Source organism: Neoarius graeffei, chromosome 26 (genome assembly GCF_027579695.1).
Source record: "Neoarius graeffei isolate fNeoGra1 chromosome 26, fNeoGra1.pri, whole genome shotgun sequence".
Lineage (NCBI taxonomy): Eukaryota > Metazoa > Chordata > Actinopteri > Siluriformes > Ariidae > Neoarius > Neoarius graeffei.
The window spans coordinates 38,952,938-38,972,682 of NC_083594.1; the positions used below are offsets into that span (position 1 = coordinate 38,952,938).

A 19,745-nucleotide genomic window follows, 5' to 3' on the forward strand; every position below is an offset into this window, starting at 1 on the left:
GTGTAAAAATTCAATCAGCTCAGCTTTGTTTGATGGCTGTGACCATCCATCTTCCTCTTGATCACATTCCAGAGGTTTTCAATGAGGTTCAGATCTGGAGATTAGGCTGGCCACTACAGGGTCTTGGTCTTGTTGTCCTCGATCAACACCTTGATTGCCTTGGCTGTGTGGCATGGAGTATTGTCCTGCTGGAAACCCTAGTCCTCAGAGTTAGGGAATATTATCAGAGCAGAAGGAAGCATGTTTTCTTCCAGGATAACCTTGTACATGGCTTGATTCATGTGTCCTTCACAAACAAACATCTGCCCCATTCCAGCCTTGCTGAAGGGCAATTCCACCGTTATGGACGTGACACTTGAACTCAAAATGGCAACAAATGACCCAGTGCATGTTTTATTGTCTCCCAGTATTTAAACAGGTGTTGCATATTTTAAGGCTGTACCATACTGGAGAAGTGATAGAACAAGAACAATTCCCATAGTACATCTAGGGCATGCCAGAAAATGCCAATAAAAGATGCGTTATGGATGTGACAGAAAAAGTATCACTTTTCTTGGGTGACTGTACATTTTTATCAAACTCTGTGAAATTGTAAACCTAATGTCGAAATGGAGATATCCATTTGATAGAGGGGTCCAAGGTGAATATTAAACCTTTGTTTAAAATATTTTGTATTTCATGCAGAGTTTCGGAAGGAAAAGTCAGCGTTATGGATGTGACGCGTCTGAAATAGACATGGCATATGTTTAGAAAATCAGCAATTTAACCACCATAACCCTTTGAAAAACTCTCTAAATATCAGCTAAAACTATCAAAGTTCTTAAATAATATTTAGGATGGCTATTGTTTTGCTGTTTTGTGGATTTTAGCATACATTTCTGTGGCTTGTGGGAATAATATAGAATTGTACATGATCAAAGTTGATTTTAGCTTGGGGTTTACATTATAAGAAAGAAAGACTGACAGTGACATATTAGGTTGGTTACAAATTGGTTCAACTTATTCACATCTGTAAAATACAGGCCTAGGTGATATCTCTGGGAGTGGTTTTGATGTATTACATGTTGCTTTATTTTTGCATGGTGAGGTTGACATTTACATGGAATTGCCCTGAAGCGCCCCCAGATCATCACCGATCCTTCACCAAATTTCACATTGGGTGCAAGACACTGGCTTGTAGGCCTCTCCAGGTCTCCATCTAATCAGCAGATAACCAGGTGATTGGGGAGCTGAAAATTGGACTCCTCAGAGATGACGACCTTACTCCAGTCCTCTGTGGTCCAATCCTTATGGTCTTTAGCAAACCTCAGCCTGGATCTTCTTTGCTTCTCAATGATGAAGGGCTTTTTTTCTAGCTTTGCATGACTTCAACCCCTCCCGGAGGAGCCTGCTTCGAACCGTCCTTGCCGTGCACTTAACCCCAGCTGCCATTTGCCATTCTTTTTGTAGGTCACTTGATGTCATTCTACGGTTGTTGAGTGACATTCAAAGGAGTTGACGGTCATCCCAGTCAGTGGAGCTTCGTTTTCGCCCTCTGTCAGTCTGTAACTTTTGTCCTCAATATCTGCTGTTTGATCTTGTTCTTATGAACTGCCATTGTTGAAATTTTGAGGATGAAAGCAATTTGAGACTCACTCAGTGCGTTTACATGCACAGAGAGAGAATCGAATTTCTGCCGTTGCTCGACTGAAATCGAAGTTCAAAATGCCATGTATACACTTTAATTCGGCTGAAATTGAACCGAACTTGATTTCTCGGAATCGAGCTACACGACCTAGATTATGCGATTTCTGCCAAGCTACTTAGTGCATGTATACCCTATCGAGCTAGTGGTCGAGCTACTTACTGCCCCTTCCGGAAGTGACGAGTGACAAGACCACAAGCGGGAAACACAACAGCCTCGGTCGGCATGACAACAGTAGTAGCGAGCAGCAGAAGAGGTCAGGAGGAACAAACGAAGAAGAGAAAATGGCGATGTAGAGCTCTCTGAAGTGTGGGTGGAGCACAGAGGACGGCAGGACAAAGCTTCTGGTACTAATAGGCTTTTTATTGTCAGACTTTTCAGTTTAACAGCCTACTTTTATTCTTGACGCGCGCGCGCGCGCTGTGTTCTAGTCCCGGGATGAGCTCTGCTCTCCCTCTGCCTCCTTAAATAGGGCGCGGTTACTGGGAAGACACAAACACAGGTTAATTACCATCAGGTGTAGTGATTCTGCCACTCACCTTCCCTGGCTCCGCCCTCCTGTCACAGACCGGCGCTTGACCACGCCCCCACTGCCACAGGCAAGCAGAAACGTGCACTTCTGGAGCAATGAGGAGACAGAGTTCATGCTCATTCAGCTTAAGGAGTTGAATATATTAAAATTCATGGACGAGAGAAAAACGTGCAATGGAGAACACGGAACTGATAACTTTTGTTTACACTCTTGAATAGCTCTTCATGACGACAACCGGAAGTGTACCAACACGATGGGGCGTGTAGCGCCACCTGGGGCTCGGGTGCACAATGCACCTCACACAATAGCCCGATTTCATTGTGTGCATGTAGGATTGGATTTCTCTGGCACCCTGCTGGGACCTTCAGCTCGATTACCGACAGCAGCTCGATTTGGATGTGCATGTAAACGTAGTCACTGTATTCCTCTGCCAGTAAAGCCAGAATTGAACCCTTCTTTTTCTTACTCACAACTTTTTTTTTTAAACTCTTTTGGCATGATGAATTGATATTTTTGTATTCCAATTACATTTAATTACATTTAAACTTGTTTTGTTTAAATATTTTGAGTTTCCAATTTCCATGAGATGTATTTATTTTTTTTTCACATGACTGTATACAAGCTCCCAAACAGTGAGGTGTAATGGTCTGTATATGCTGATGATCTACCAACTTTTAAATTTCCAGACACCTTTTCTTGTCTGGTGAATGAGTGCCTGTACTTTTGAGCAATTAAAAAAAAAAGTCACTTGAAGCCCATGTACAGTTTATGCATGAAATATTTACAGGGCCTGCAGGTCTACAAGAATGTGATTATACAGTCTTATACAGAAACCAGTGTGTGTAGCTCATGTTACCGTTACAATGTCCTCGTTGTTATCCTAACCCAAACCTGTTTCCTGCGAATAAAACGGTGAAATAATACATTACTCTTGCTGGGCATGTATTAAGTATAACCTTTTGTGATTAGTATGTTTCTTTATTTCCATAAAACCCATGTATGAGACAAAACATGCTGCAATTTACCCTAAAATCTTAGAAGATAATGATTGAGCAGCAAAATTATGCATAGGGAGTGTTGTAGATGTTAACGGTGGGGTTTGCTTACTAGGTGTTTATAACAGCATACATACAGAATATTTAACTTCAGTGTAAGTAAAAGTATTAAACGGATTGTTTGTTTTATATGGAGAACTACTGATGCAAATTCTATCAATCAAAATGCATTTTGGTTGGTGGGTAGATTTCACACAGCCTACCCAAACATCACAACCTGTCGAGTTGGGTTATGGTGTCCATTGAATGCTGGAAAATGCCAATATACTATACAGAATACCATTCTTCTAATATATAGTTATTACAGTCTATTGTAGATGTTTGAAACCATAGCTGTCATAGGTATACCATAATGACCCAGTGTATGAGAGACGTCGAGTAGCTAGGCAGGGTATCTAACAGGATAACTGACTCACCCTGCCAAAATGGCAAGATAATTAGATCACGCTTCCAAGCACAATGTGACCCAGCAAAGTATTGGAGCCAAGAAATGAGCTTTAACTCACACTGGATTACTGTTTACACCTCCACCATAACGCCAAAATTTAGGCTAGAAATCAAGTTTATTTGTATAGTTATTCATAGAACTATGCTTAGCACCAGGGTGGCATGGTGGCGTGGTGGTTAGCACTGTCGCCTCACAGAAAGAAGGTTCTAGGTTCGAGCCCAGCAGTAGACGAGGGCCTTTGTGTGGAGTTTGCATGTTCTCCCTATGTCTGTGTGGGTTTCCTCTGGGTGCTTCAGTTTCCCCCACAGTCCAAAGACATGCAGTTTAGGCTAATTGGTGTCTCTAAATTGACTGTAGGTGTGAATGTGAGTGTGACTGGTTGTTTGTCTCTGTGCATCAGCGCTGTGATGACCTGGTGACTTGTCTAGGGTGTACCCCGCCTCTTGCCCATAGTCAGCTGGGATAGGCTTCAGCTTGCCTGCAACCCTGCACAGGATAAGCGGCTGCTGATAATGGATGGATGGATGGATGGATGGATGCTTAGCACCAGTGTTGGCTACTAGCTACTGTCCATCTGCACTCCCTGGGTACATAATACACCTACATGTCTAACCCCCACATTCCTACCTCTGAGAAACCACCATCAATACAGAGTGCATGTGCACACCGCGCACAAACACATGGGGCTTGTCATCCACAAAGTAAGTAAAATCAGAGGATAGTCTAATCATAATGAGAAACATCATCAGTGTGTTTAATAGCCCCTTTGTAGTATATAACTTTGTGGTTAGCACTGTTGCCTCACAGCAAGAAGGTTCTGGGTTCGAGCCCAGTGGCCGATGGGGGGGGGGCTTTCTGTGTGGAGTTTGCATGGTGTCTGCGTGGGTTTGCTCCGGTTTCCCCCACAGTCCAAATACATGCGGGTCAGGTTAATTGGTGGCTCCGAATTGACCGTAGGTGTGAATGTGAGTGGTGGTTTATCTCTGTGCGTCAGCCCTGTGATGACCTGGCGACTTGTCTAGAGTGTACCCCGCCTCTCGCCCATAGTCAGCTGGGATAGGCTCCAGCTTGCCCGCGACCCTGCACAGGATGAGCGGTTACGGATACTGGATGGATAACTCATTTTCTCCACAGTATGGTCCCTCTTCAGATAGACACTATCTGAAGATCATCGTGTCATTTATTCTGCAAATCATTTAATGTGGTGTGTATGGATGTATGTATTGGCTCTGTTTTGTTTACTGTGCTGCCACCTGTCTTGACCAGGACGCTTCTGTAAAACAGATTGTTAATCTCAATGAGTCTTTCCTGGTTTAATAAAGGTTAAATAAAATAAAAATAAAAAAATTAAATCTGCCCTCTTCAGCATACATGATCTCACAGACGGCCATGATTGGCTAAGGTCGCTGTGATTGACAGAGATGAGTGAGTATGCTATCCTTCCCACCCAGAGAGTATGACCACTTTTGTGCTCTACAGTCCTACTCTTGAACGGCTGTGGCATCTTTTGGAATGGAGCTCGTGAGCGCCAAACTAAAAGCTAAATGCTTTTAGTTGCACCACTTTGGAGCCTACTTAGGAATTTTTAATAGCCTGAAAATGTTAACACACAAAAAGCAATATTCTTAGAAGATCCTTGTTACTGGGCACTGGGGTGAGTGGCGGTAAAACAGTGACGCAAACGACTTCTCTTTCCACATGCCAAAACTGGGGATTACAAAGAGATTCATCATTTATGTATGACCAGAATGAAATAGAACTGAAAATGCCATGGAATTTGCAAGTGCCTTTTTTTTTTTTCTTCCTCCCCCCACAGGCTTTCTGAAATCTATTTGTGTTCTACCTTTTTGATTGATCAAACTTTGTGAAAGAGACTGAATGATGTTGAAATGTCCCCTCCCAATTTCATAATAGATTTTGTCAGTTCAAGAGAAAAAAAAATGAAGCCTTGCTCATTCTGGGGCTTGTTGGTGTCAGTGTTTTCCTTTTAAATCACATGCATACTTTTCATTACAGTTTTGGCAATGACTGCATTGTTGAGTTGCTTCACAGTCCAATTTCAGATTTTTTTTTTTGCAGATACTCTAAGCTGAAGTAAACCTACATTTAAAGATGTGGTAACATGCTCTCCGTGGAAAGCTGTTCTCTTCAGAACTCCTTCCTCTAATGGTTCTATTCCATTGTTCTGCAAGACGTCAGCAGTGATCTTCTCTCAGAACTTGAAAACTCGTCAGAAAGCTGCCAATCTTTGAAAGCATTCCTGTTAAGTGAAGTCTTACATTTCGGGACCAGTCTACCCAACGTATCAGAACGCCAGCTAGAGACAGAAAACATGGCTAACAACACTGCGGACCACCCACCTGGGAACTCTGTAGCTGAAGGCAATCATGATGGGGACTTTGGCTGCACGGTGATGGAGCTCCGGGAATTGATGGAGCTCAGGAGCGCAGAGGCAGTCAACAAGATCAGAGACGCCTACGGAGATGTGCAGGGGATCTGCCGAAGGCTGAAAACTTCTCCTGTTGAAGGTTAGACTGCACATACACCAACAACTACATTTAATCAAGTAGTTGGAGGTAGATAAAGGAATGTTTCCATCCGAATATCGTGCAAGACTCTTATGTGAATGTTCCGAACAATATTTCCGAAGAATACACAGGATCACTAAACCGTGCAGGATAAAAGGCAGATAATGCTTTTCCAATAACTTTCAGTACAACTCCTTTTAAAAGTTTAAAACTACAATTTGCCCCAGTCAAGGAAAATTATCAGCAGATTATGCCCCAGAAACGACATTGCACACATTTCTGCATGACACGTTTAAATAATATTGTCTGGCTTTTTTCATGGTCTATCAGATATATTCCATTCAGCGAGCATGATCTTGAACGAGTCTTCGTCGAAGACTCGTTCAAGATCATGCTAGCTGAATGGAATATATCTGATGGACCATGAAAACGCCAGACAATATAATAATAATAATAATAATAATTATTATACATACACACTCTTCATATCAGCATTCTTGAAGGCCAACACAAGCTTACCTGCGACTCCGTGCTGTTAGTGTGGCAGTCCAGTTGCCTTCTAGCCAGCGTAATGATAGCACAGGCTCATGCTAGTGCAGTCAAGCCAAATACTATTATTATTCTCATCTCATTATCTCTAGCCGCTTTATCCTGTTCTACAGGGTCGCAGGCAAGCTGGAGCCTACCCCAGCTGACTACGGGCGAAAGGCGGGGTACACCCTGGACAAGTCGCCAGGTCATCACAGCGCTGACACATATAAACAGAGACAACCATTCACACTCACATTCACACCTACGGTCAATTTAGAGTCACCAGTTAACCTAACCTGCATATCTTTTGGACTGTGGGGGAAACCGGAGCACCCGGAGGAAACCCATGCGGACACGGGGAGAACATGCAAACTCCACACAGAAAGGCCCTCGTCAGCCACGGGTTAGTGCTTAAACCTAGCATTGGATTAACCCCATCTTCTCTCTTACTTGGCTGACAAAGAAATGATTGTGCGCATGCGCAACGGAAAAGTTTTCTCATTGCATCGTCGCATGAGTTCTGACGTGTGATGCCGTGTTGACAATGTGCAATATTATAACAATATTGCACGCCCATTCTCCATTAGGGAGAGTGGTGTAATACATGGAGGATAAGCGATATGATAATATTGCATGCCATCAATAAACCCACTAGAAAGGAATAGAATGTGTTTTTATTCCATGGAAAAAGTGGCCCGTATGTATAATTCATTTTATACCAGCTGCAGCTCTTACGTGAAGCATTCGATATGCGTCAGCGACTTGTTCGATAAACACAACATCCTGACGTATATGTATTGACAGATTAAAGTAAATTTGTATCACAACTTGGGTTGCAAAAAGTTTATATTTTTCACTCCTAAACTCAAGGCCAGTTAAGATCGACACCAGAGCATGTGCTGTTACATCAGGCCTACAGGCTGAAATATTGAGCTGACATTCAGGAAAGCTTTTGCTGTGCGTTTTTATATTCCTGTTATTTATTTTATTATAGTACAGCTTTCAAATACATACCCATATACGCTGCTGCCAACAGGAGTAAATTTGATTTCAGTGGAAAAATGATACTAATATCCAATAATATGGATGCATTTCCTCTGTTTTGGGCTTCAGGCCAATTTGAAACTGTTTTTGACCTGTGTGGTTTTTTTTTTTTGGTGTAGCAGGAGATGCATTGAAAATGTGTTGTGCAGATAGGGGGAAAGATGTTTGAAAATAATCTTCCTTCTGACTGTTTTTTTTTTTTTTTTTTGTAATTCAGCTACAGCACAACCTGGATAGAGCACGAGCTAATTTACTTCCTGCAGGTGCTGTTTTGGTTATTCAGAGATGTACAGTATGTATGTATATAATAGAAATGCCACATTCCTGCATGCAAGAGGAAGTTCTTTGTATTATGTCCAGCCTTTGCATGCTGAATGCCATAACAGATCATATAAAAGATCTTTTTTGTCACTTTAAATGATGCATGGCAACAAAGATAAAACTGTGGAAATCACTTAAACTGCATAGATAGCATGTGTTCAGGCAGCGTGCTCCATGTTTATCGGCTCAGTACGTGCTGTCCACCAAATCCAAACCAAATTGGTCTCCTGTCGATTCCCAGCTCCGCCCTATGATACAACAACTGCCAACTTGGGAGGGTGTAGACCACAACATGCTTCCTCTGAGACACATGAAGCCAGCCAGCCAGCCACATCTTTCTTTTTGAGCTACCGCTCATTCTGCAGGTGGCACAACACATACTGAGGAAAGCACTATCCACCCTCTTCTGCATACATGAGCTTATACATGGCCGTAATTGGCTAGTGACCCTGTGATTGACAGGGGAGAGAGTATGCCATCCCTCGCACCCACACAGCCAATTTTACTCCCTTGCAATGTCCCAAGAATGCTTTTCTGTTGCCCCCTTACACACTTGCGTTCACATTTTTGGAATAATTAGTTTTCATCACTTGAGAAGAAGAAGAGAAGCCTTTATTTTGTCACATGTACACTCAAGCACAGTAAAATTTCTCCTCTGCATTGAACACACACACGTGCACACAAGTGAGCAATGAACACACACATACCCAGAGCAGTAGGCAGCTATGCTACAGTGCTGGGGGTAGGGCACTTCAGCCATGGATAGAGGGAGGGCAAAGTGCTGTTCATTCACTCTCCCCACATTTTTCCTGCCAGTCCAGGAAATCAAACCAGGGACCCTTTGGACCCAAGGCACCCATTAGTTTGCGTTTTATTTCACCAAATTTTCTGCCTTAGACTCCGAGAAAAAGGGTACCAAACCTTTCCTTGTTGCTGGCTGGTACCCTCTTGTTGTATTTTTCAGTATATACACTGTATGTGGGCCTTTCCCAAACTTTTGGTACAAAGATGGATGCACATGATTGTCTGGAATGCCTTTGTATCTTATAGCATTATGATTTCTCTTTACTGTAGCTAAGAAGCCTAACCCTGAGTATAACCCGGAGGAAGCCGTGGCCTAATGGTTAGAGAAGCAGTTTTAGGACCAAAAGGTCACTGGTTCGATTCCCTGGACCAGCTGGACTGGCTGAAGTGCCCTTGAGCAAGGCACCTAACCCCCAACTTCTCTGGCAAGAATGATGGCATACCTTGTGTCTAATTAGCCAAAGAGAAGCTGATGATGTGATCATCAGTTCGGGTGGGGTTTTTTCCAACTAAAATGGGGGTGGGAAACAAACACGGTCTATAAAAAAAAAATGGTTTAGCAAGGTTGCTTTGGAAGCACTCGAGTGGTCTGCACCAGGGGCGATTTCTCAGAGACAACAAGGGAAGCCGAACTTCCCCTAAAATTCTCTCCCCAAACTGCGGCATCTACGACGTTGAATTCTCATTAAAACAATAACTTGCATAACATAATATATGCCCAAGATTGTATTTACGTTCATAACTATCCCTATGTCATCCTGTAACTTATTTGAGTGATGTCTGATTAACTTGCAGTTCGCTACGAGAATCACCTTTGCTGCCAGGCTGTAACCTTTATTTCAATGGGCTCTATGGACTGGCAGCTGGGTATCCGTTGCAGTCTACGAGACGGCTCTGAACAGCCAATTTCGGCTAGTTGTTATTGGTTAAAATCGACAAAATCGTCACTTCCAGGGAAGCCGGGTATCTCTGGGGGTAAACGGGACATTGGGAGGGCCAAGAAGCCGGCTGATAAAGGATTATTGGAGGTGGTGTTTGAAAGACATGAGGAGGGCGGTCGCTGTACTTCGGTGTTGGCGAGGAACACGGTAAGCGTGATCAGTCAGTCCCTAGCAGATTTCGAGAAAGTGTAGTCATGTGCCAAAGTGCTGTCCGAATTTCTTTTCATATAAACGTTTCTTCTCATTGATGTCTCTGTACATTACTCTGTAAATAAATTTAAATATTACTCGTTGTGCTCCGTTAACTTTCATCCATTCTATCAGTTTGATCATTCGTGAATTCACTCGTTTATTTCATTTGTAGTTCAATCAACGTGGTTGTAGGCTAGCTTGAGCCTTATTGGGATCTGCAGTGCTAGCTGCTAACAGCTGGTATCTATCTGCTATAATGGCAAACATCGTGGACATGCTTTTGTCAAAACGTTTTGACACTCTGCCATATGAGGAGAAAGTGAGAATTAAAGAGCAAGGCAGACGAAAGCCCAAGCTTAATCTCATTCAAAAATCAGCAGGTCATAACAGGTCTTTTCAGGTGTCTTGGTATGAAAATGTGAACTGGTTGACTGGGTCTCCTGTGACTAATAAAATGTACTGTTGGCCATGTCTTTTGATGAAGCCCTCTCAGGGAAATTTAGTTTGGTCAAAAGATAGGTTTGGAGACCTGGTGAATTTCAAAAGAGCTTGCAAAAGGCATGAAACGAGCAATGAGCATGTCACTTCATGTGCAAGACTTAGCTGTCTGGGGAGGGTCAGGGTGGAACATGCCATCGATGAAGGTGCTCATATACAGTGCGCAAGGCATAATGAAATAGTCACTCAAAACAGGGCCTTCCTGAAACGTTTGATAGATGTTACCTCATTGCTTGGCCGTCAGGAACTGTCATTCAGGGGGCACAATGAGGGTCATGAATCAGACAACAAGGGGAATTACAGAGAATTTACTGAAACATTAGCAAAATATGACTCTGTCCTAGCCACACGTTTTCAGTCATCAGCTGTGTTTACTGGTATGTCTCACACCATTCAAAATGACCTGATCAATGCACTTGCTGCCACTGTTTCTGACGAGATAACCAGTGAAGTGCAGGCTGCTCCCTTTTTTGCTTGGCACATGGATGAGACTGCAGACATATCCTGTCATGCCCAAATGTCTGTCATTGTTCGCTATGTGGATAGGGCAAGTGCAATCCAGGAGCGTTTTATTGGATTTTTTGATGTGTCAGAAGGCCGCGATGCTCAGTCTGTGTTTGAGGTTTTGCAGCAGAATATGCACGCTTACAATTTTGAGGAAAAACTTCTGGCACAAACATATGATGGGGCTGCAGTTATGGCATCGTCTCTCAATGGCCTGCAAGCCAGAGTCAGGGCAGTAGCTCCTAGTGCCATGTTTGTGCATTGTTATGCACATAGACTGAACTTGTTGTCGTCCCAGGGTGCTAAATGCATACCTCAAGCAAGAGTGTTTTTTGCAACGTTGTCTGGGTTTGCGACATTCTTTGCGAAATCCACTAAAAGAACATCTTTTCTGGAATCTGCAGAATGTTCAAGGCTGCCCCGAAATGCACCTACTAGGTGGAATTTTAGTTCCCGCATAGTGGGCACTGTGCTTGAAAATTATGATGTTTTGATCAGGATTTTTGAGAGCTTAATTGCTGATAAAAGCATGGAGGATGATACAGTTGACTGTGCCAAGGGGTATGTGATGAGGATGGAGGATATTGAGTTTGCCTTCCTGCTGCAGTCCTACTATGACATCTTTTGTGAGACAGATGTTGTGTTTGACATTGTGCAAGCCAAGGCCATGGATGCCCTTTTCTGCAAAAAGAGAGTAGAGGCCCTGCTTTCTTTTGCAGTGGAGAAAAGGTCAGAGGAGGCTTTTCAAGCTGTGTATGTCAAAGCTGCAAATATGACAACAGACCCTCGAGATGTGCCCTTGAGAAAGCGCCGCTCCACGTTGTCAGATCCACAGGAGCATTACAGAAATTTGTATATGGCCATCTTTGATAACATAATTGAACAGATTTCTCGTCGTTTTGCAAACCTGGAAAGTCTGCGCTTCCTTGAACTGGTTAACCCAGGAAGGTTTGATGAAATGAAGCTGGTGTTTCCAGAGGAAGCATTCCAGAGTGTTGAGAAAATGTATGGTCATTTTTTTGATTTAGGGAGACTACGGTCTGAGCTGCAGGTTTGGTACCAAAACACTGACTTGCAGGGCACTCTGGGCAAGCTGAGTGATTCTCTGTTGTTTTTCAAAGACATGGAGCTGGACAGTTCAATGCCCCAGCTATACAAGCTGCTGTCTTTAGTTGCAACTATTGGCGCCACATCAGCTGGAGTAGAGCGTAGCTTCTCTTGTTTAAAAAGAGTGAAGTCTTTCACTCGAAATACAATGGGCCAACACCGTTTAAGTAGTCTTGCTCTGCTGGCCATTGAGAAGAAATTGGTGAAGTCTCTGGAAAGCACAACCAGCTGGTATGACAGGGTCACAGACCATTTTCTGGAAAAGGAGCGGAGGGCAGAATTTGTGTATAAATAGTGTGCATCATATAATGTTCATGAATCTGAAGTGTGTATATTGTTCAGTAATGTTAAGAGAATGGTGGGCTCTGTGTTATAGGTTATACCTGGGTATAATATTCAAGGTTCTGTGTGTTGCATAGCCTACCTGGTTATGAATTTCCAGACTGTTGCAGAAGATGTTCAAGGATGTGTTGCACAGCTGGGTGTTGTGTTAAAGACTGTGTTGCATATCAGGGTATGATGTTCAAGGCTCTTCGTTGAATAGCCAGTGATTTTTGGATGTTTGATATTTTTGATTAAGGATATGAGGCACTAGCCTGGCACGCCAGACTATAACATGAAATGTACAAGCAAAAATACTTTCTGCCACTAGGTGGGGTTGTCTAGTTCACTATGCTAATGGGGCACACCTTTCTATGCTTTGATATCCGGCCTACAGGTTTTACGATGAATGCGTAAAATGGGCTTCCCCTGTTTTAAAAACCAGCAGCCGCCACTGGTCTGCACAGAGCCCTGACCTCAACCCCATTCAACACCTTTGGGGTGAATTAGAACACTGGCTGCATGCCAGTCCTCCTTTACCAACATTGGTGCCCAACCTCATTAATGCTTTTGTGGCTGAAAGAGCATAAATCCCCATCGCAACATTCTCAAATCTATTGGAAAGCTTTCCAAGAAAATTGGAAGTTATACTTGTTATAGTAGTAAAGAGGGGTCCAACTCCATATTAATTGCATGCTTTTGGAACAGGATGTTCAACAAGCACACATGGGTGTCATGATCCAGTGTCTACAACTTTTCGCCACGTAGTGCATCTTCATTCCCAGGTAAAGGATAGATATTCAAGGTACAAAGGCTATTCCCTAAGGTACCACCCAAACAAAAAGGAAAGGTGTAGTTTAGAGTTAAATATATATTTCGCCATACTTGGATTTTTTTTTTTTCATCCTAGAGTTTCCAAACTAGATTTGAAGAAAGTTCAGAATTCACATGAAAAGTTGATGGAAACCACATGCACCAACACAATATGTTATCATCCCCTGATCAAGCACGTGGTGGCTGCAATATCTTCTGCATCAGTCCTCGATACTAATAGGGTAGAGACTTGCAGAAAGTAGGAACACTGGAGCAACTAATGGGTTGGAAGTGTTCAATTATTGAGCCCAGTGACCTATTCTAGTGCCTTAAGTAGCATTTGATGGTTTGATGATTTTGCTCACAGTATGACTTCTAGCTATTTACACTCTAGGTTCAGGTCAAATGGCAGATTATGGATGGGAATTAGTTTTCTTGCTTAATGTAGGAGGTCTAGAAGGTTCTTTGCCAGTATCTATAGTATTGACTGAGGTGCTGGTAGGACTAGGAGCAAAGCAGTAAATGCTAATAGTCCAGCCTAATGTAATGGAGCTTCAAAGGATTGATCCTGATGTCCTTAAAGGTCCAGAAGCAAGAAACCTTCAGTGCAACCACGCATGATCACGTCATACTAGCCTTTTTTCTGTGTTGATATTTCTGACCCGATGCTCTTAGGCAATCTTTGGCACAGCGTGATTTAGCTGCTCTGGCTGTAACTGGTGACAGTGTGTCACCAAATCCCCAACTAGAGGGGAATGGCATTGTTCTTGAGAACAATACTACTCTTCACTATTTCAACATATGGCCTCAGTAGTCCATTCCAACATTGAGATTTGTTCCATGCCATCTTTCTAATTACTTCATAGATCATTGCCTTGGTTCCATTTAGTAACCAAGGGACAGCTGTACTGACGCTCTGCACACAAGATATTACTCATTTTAATGAAGGCACCATAATTATGTTTTCTATTCCACCCTTAGGGGAGTGGGTGGAAAATGCAGTGTTTAGGCCAAATTAGATGTGGTAAGTGTTTCGATTCTCAGGTTGATCTTGGAGCAATTTTGCCTTTTAGGATTTTGCACTGCATCGTATGCAGATGATATTTTGACTCTGGTTATTGATGTGCACACGTTGTTCACAAATGAGCATGTTTTCCTTGAGAAATTTTTCATGGGTCATTTAAGAGTTTGGGGTGTATAGGTGGGAATCATTAGATCTTATAGTGGTGTTTGGTTTGCTTGACTGATCTGTAGCTGTGCTAATTTCCATTGCATTTTTATTTGGTGGGGGGGAAATCAATTGTTGGTATTTTATGTTTTTGCTACTACTTCGTCTTTATATCTGTATCGTATTGCCATATCACCCGGCCTTAGTTTAGCATATGCTTAATGCCTGATTCTCATTGCAAATGCTCTGTGTTTTACCATTAGTTTCCAGGAGTTCACGGTAAATCTGAATGGTCATCTTTTTTAGGAGGACATTTAGATGACATTCAGTGCATTTACATGCACATAGAGAGAATCGAATTTCTGCCGTTGCTCGACTGAAATCGAAGTTCAAAATGCCATGTATACACCTTAATTCGGCTGAAATTGAACCGAACTTGATTTCTCGGAATCGAGCTACGCGACCTAGATTATGCGATTTCTGCCGAGCTACTTAGTGCATGTATACCCTATTGAGCTACGTATTCGAGCTACTTACTTCAGCACTGCCCCTTCCGGAAGTGACGAGTGACGAGACCACAAGGGAAACACAACAGCCTCGGTCGGCATGACAACGAATCATGACAACGGCATGAATCTTTTCTTTTTGTGGCATTGTTTGCACTGTTAAAATTTAGCTCACTTACTGTATCACCAAATACATCTGTACAGCTGTTGCATAGCTGTGAATTGTGTACATAAAGAAGTCATTGTATTTGTGTGTGTATACACACACAAATATATGTCCAACATCTGAAGAATGTCAAGAAAAACAAAACAATTGAACTTTTTGTGTTTATTAAGACATAAGTTAAATTGTAAGCAAAAAAAAAAAAAATTTTTGTAAGCAAAAAATGGACTTTAGAAAAATATTATTATGCAAAATAAGTTGTCTTACAAAACAGTGGTCTGCGCCGGACAGTTTGTAGCCATACAGTCTGTTAGAGCAAGCCTAACAGCTTGAACACGGAACTGCCAGTGTTGCCAGATTGGGGGTTTTAAGTGCATTTTAGCGGATTTGAACATGTTTTGGGCTGGAATACGTCAGCAGTATCTGGCAACACTATAGCTCTTCATGACGACAACCGGAAGTGTACCAACACGATGGGGCGTGTAGCGCCACGTGTGGCTCGGGTGCACAATGCACCTTGCACAATAGCCCAATTTCACTTGTGCATGTAGGATTGGATTTCTCTGGCACCCCTACTGGGACCCTTTGCTCGATTACCGACAGTAGCTCGATTTGGACGTGCATGTAAACGTACTGATTGATGTTTCTTGTACACGACCAAGACGAGTTGGAATTTTGAAAGTGTATAAGTGCATGGGGGTAGGGAATCCAGAGGTGGACAAAGTACTCAACTTGATTACTTAAGTCAAAGTACAGATCCCCCTGGTCAAATATTACTCCAATACAAGTGAAAGTTGTAGTCAAATTTTTACTTGAGTTAAAGTACTGAAGTATTTGCTTTTAAAAATATTCAAGTATTAAAAGTACATTTTCTGTGAGTGCATTGTTGTATTATTGCCACAACGATTACAAAACCTAATGCCTCTGAAGCAACCGACTGGATTCAATGACTAGCTTGTAGAACCTGCAGAATAAACACCTGGTAGAATGTTACAAAATGAAACACAACTGAACTGAAAAAGAGCCACTGTTATTGTTGTTATTATTTTATTTTATTTTTATTGTAACACTCCTCCCCACCCCCATAAAGCAGCATGGTAGTGTTCTGACCCAGCTCTGGCAGTGTGTGCACAAAATGTGTATATTAATTAGGAAGACAGTGGAATAACTGTAAATGCAGCTTGCTCAGAAAATAAAAATGACAATCCAACCTGCTTAAAACCCAGGTCCACACCTCGAGCTTAATAACGGCCCAACAGCAAAACTGCTTTAAGCAAGACGAAAAAGTGCAAGACCATCATCTGACATCAAAACAAAAAAAAATTTCAGCAATTTGTGACTGACTAGTACAATACTGTCCATCTCACAGGTCTCACAGGCACATATTAATCTGCCTGTGGAATCGTGGTGGTTTAATGTTAAGCTCGCTAGTCAGTGAAGCTCCACCTGACACGCTAGCAAAATCTTTTCAAGCTCGAAATCATGTTACTAGAAAAGAAAGATTTCTACATTTGTTTATTTGGCAAGATTATGCTAAAACATTTCTGAAAGCGCTTCAGATAAATTAATGTAATTCATGTTAGCGTAACTCCATTTTTACATACTAACTAACAGTGTCCAAGTTAACTAGCTATGTGTTGACGTTAGCCGTGGACAAGGCTATGGCAACTTGGCAGGCAAATCCTATAGAAAGTAGAAAAAATAGAAAGTCACCTGACTAACCAGACTGCATAGGTGTTGCAACATTATCGCTAGCTCTAAAAGCACAGACAACTTCATTTCAAGCTTTCTCTTGGAATAAAACTTTTACATACCTCAATATGCTTCCGCAGGTTGGACAGCAAGTTTTTGTAGGCTGTGATGTGGTTCGTTTTAGGTAAACAAAGCAAATGTTTAAAATGAAACAACTCTTTATTCCTTTCAGAAAACTGAAAAATGGGTTCTAGCTATAGAACCGTGGGTGCATGCATTCCCCGGAAGAACCGCCTCCTTCCATTCTGCCATCAATGCTGTGTAGAAATCGTTGATCTCGATTTTATCCAGTCTATGAACATGTTGTGACCCCAGTGATTACTGATGGGCTGTCTCAGTGTCACCTGCGAAAAAGCCAACCATGTTTCAGAAAAGAAAAGAAAAAAACATCCACTTTCAAAGCCACTTCATAGTAATGAGTAACGAGGACCTTGATAAAAATGTAGTGGAGGAAAAAGTGCTATATTTGTCTTTTCAAATGTAGTGAAGTTAACAAGTGTACTTACGTACAATACTAAAGTAAATGTACTTTGTTACTGTCCACCTCTGGGGAAATCAGCTGATTTAAAGTATTTCGCATGTGATTCCTTGAGCGTGTTACAGACGGCTTCATAAAATCTTGATGCTAGTTGCATTTTTGTAAGTGTTCAAAAAAGACCATTATAGATGACCATTATATGGTTAAGCAATATGTAAAAAAAACCATGACATTTCTTCAATACACAATATAGGATTAATTACAAAATGTCAGCAAATCTATAATATTTAGATTTTCGTATAAATACATTACAGGAACTTGCACACGCTGACTGGTCAAGAGATTCTGATTATTTCTCGATAATCACCTTGCGCGACTCGGCAAAACGGCAGCCAGGTGACTTTTGCCGCTTTTCCACTACCAACGTGGCTGAGTTGGGCTGAGCCGTGCCGTGCTGAGTCGAGCTGAGCGGGGCTGTTGGGGTTGCATTTCGACTACAACTGCGCTGAACCATGCTGGCTGGAAGTGGGTGGACACATTGGGTGGAGTTAGCGAAAGTGGGTGGACGTCACGTGATGTCATTAGGCGGCGCAAACAGTGACATCAGTGATCTTTTAAGCGGTAGTCTCACGACCCGGATAGTAAACAATAAACATGGAGTCGTTAGTGTTGCTGGTCTTGGTGCTGTGGCTTGTTGTCACCGACAACGCCAACAGATACTGGCAAGAGCGTATAGATGAGGCGAGGTGCATAAGGCTTCAGAAATTCTCGTAATTCTTCTTCTTCCGGGTTTACAGTGTTTACAGATCCCAGCGTGCTCGCGGGGCGTGTGGGCATGTGAGGACACTCCTCCTCACCAATCAGTGCATAGGGGAGTGTCTCCTCACGCCCCAGCCCCACTCGGCTTGGTTTGGCTTGTTTCAGCCCGACTCCAAAACCGTGCAAGTTTTGGGTGCTAAGCAGGGCTGAAGCGAGCTGAGTCGTGCTGCTCTGAGGTAGTCGAAACGCGAGCCGTGTCGGGCTGAAGTGAGCTGAAAAAGGGTAGTGGAAAAGGGCCATAAGTCTCAGTTGTTATTCACGGGCATTCACTTCAGCAAATAACTGTTAACTAAAAACCTGAGAGACCTTGTTTTGAAAGTCTAAAAAAAAAATTATTTAACACTGAAAATTAGGAGAAATTGTTTCTGTAGATTCCATACTAAATTTTTGTTTTCAGAAAATGCTGAATACTCGTACAATATCAGAAAGTATACTGTGGCATAATTTATCGTGATCTTGATATTGTCCACCCTGACTTCGCTACATATTCACCTGAAGGGTTGCAAGGCTTTCTTCTGCTGTTGGAAATGGGAAATGTGTGACAGCTGGCACATAGTCCCTGAATTTTGCACCTATAACAGGTGGCTCTATAAATAGAGATTAACAGTGATTTATGAGCCATCATTAGGGCTGTCATGAGCAGCATAAAGGCAATTTGAAATGCATTTGCAGAAGGCGTTTTTATTACAGAGGGAAGAATGGCAATTTCAAGCCCAAGATGGTGGTTTTTTTGTTATTGTTTTTCAGTTTTAGGGCCTCATCTTGATATCTTTAATGATGTATGTAAATGTAACAATGATGGTATGTACCTTTTACCATGGTATCATTGGAAAACTGCTTTCACATTGGGGCACATAACCAACATCAGACTGCCAATGATAACCGAACACAGAGTACAACGAGTTTATTTTCACCCAAATATTATGTATTTTATTCTGTTCTCAGGTTTGTAATAGATGCTTATTTGGTGTGCTGTTTCGTCTGGCAAAAAGGGATAATGGGCTGTGATAAAGCACGTTCTGTGGCCTTCATTGCATTCTTCCATAGAGCTGATAGGACTGTCAAGACAAAGTGAGTGTAGATCGAATAAGAGAAGAAGCAGTGCTTTGGATAGATAGAGCTTCTACTCTATTATACCCCATTTGCTGTAATATAGGCCTCTCTAGGCTGGGATTGATGGTGATCGCACAAGATACAATCTGTGCTTTTATCTGCAAAGTAAAAAAAAAAATGCTCCATCAAAACTCTTGCTAATGTTCTATTTTGTGTGTTCTCATGATGCAAATGATGGCTTGAAATGAAAAAGCCAGTCATAATCTTTGATCATGCCAGAGATAACATACTAATTGGTGCAGTTGGTTGCTTCAGTTTAGTCTTATTCACATTAACATTGATTACAATGGTGGAAAATTAGTACATTCATTAGCTTGCCCACTGAGCAAGTAAAAGCTCCATCATGCTCCCCAGTCCCCTGAGCTAACATAAGGTAATAGTGTATGGCGAGCTAGTTAACTAGTTAAGTGCGTTAACCCTCTG

At 42.1% G+C, this 19,745-nt stretch overlaps 1 protein-coding gene across 8 annotated transcripts in view; it reads left to right on the top strand.

Annotated features, from left to right (window-relative positions):
- Positions 1-19,745, top strand: part of atp2b4 (ATPase plasma membrane Ca2+ transporting 4) — a 289,912-nt gene that overhangs the window by 101,400 nt on the left and 168,767 nt on the right. For 6 of the 8 annotated variants that reach the window (XM_060910082.1, XM_060910090.1, XM_060910084.1 and 3 more), the window contains exon 2: positions 5,799-6,247. In XM_060910082.1, coding sequence (XP_060766065.1) covers positions 6,052-6,247 — 196 coding nt within the window. In that variant the 5' untranslated portion in view covers positions 5,799-6,051. Of the gene's footprint in view, positions 1-4,119; positions 4,307-4,401; positions 4,421-5,798; positions 6,248-19,745 lie in introns of those variants that run through there. The other 2 variants (XM_060910085.1, XM_060910089.1) reach the window with 2 other exon arrangements.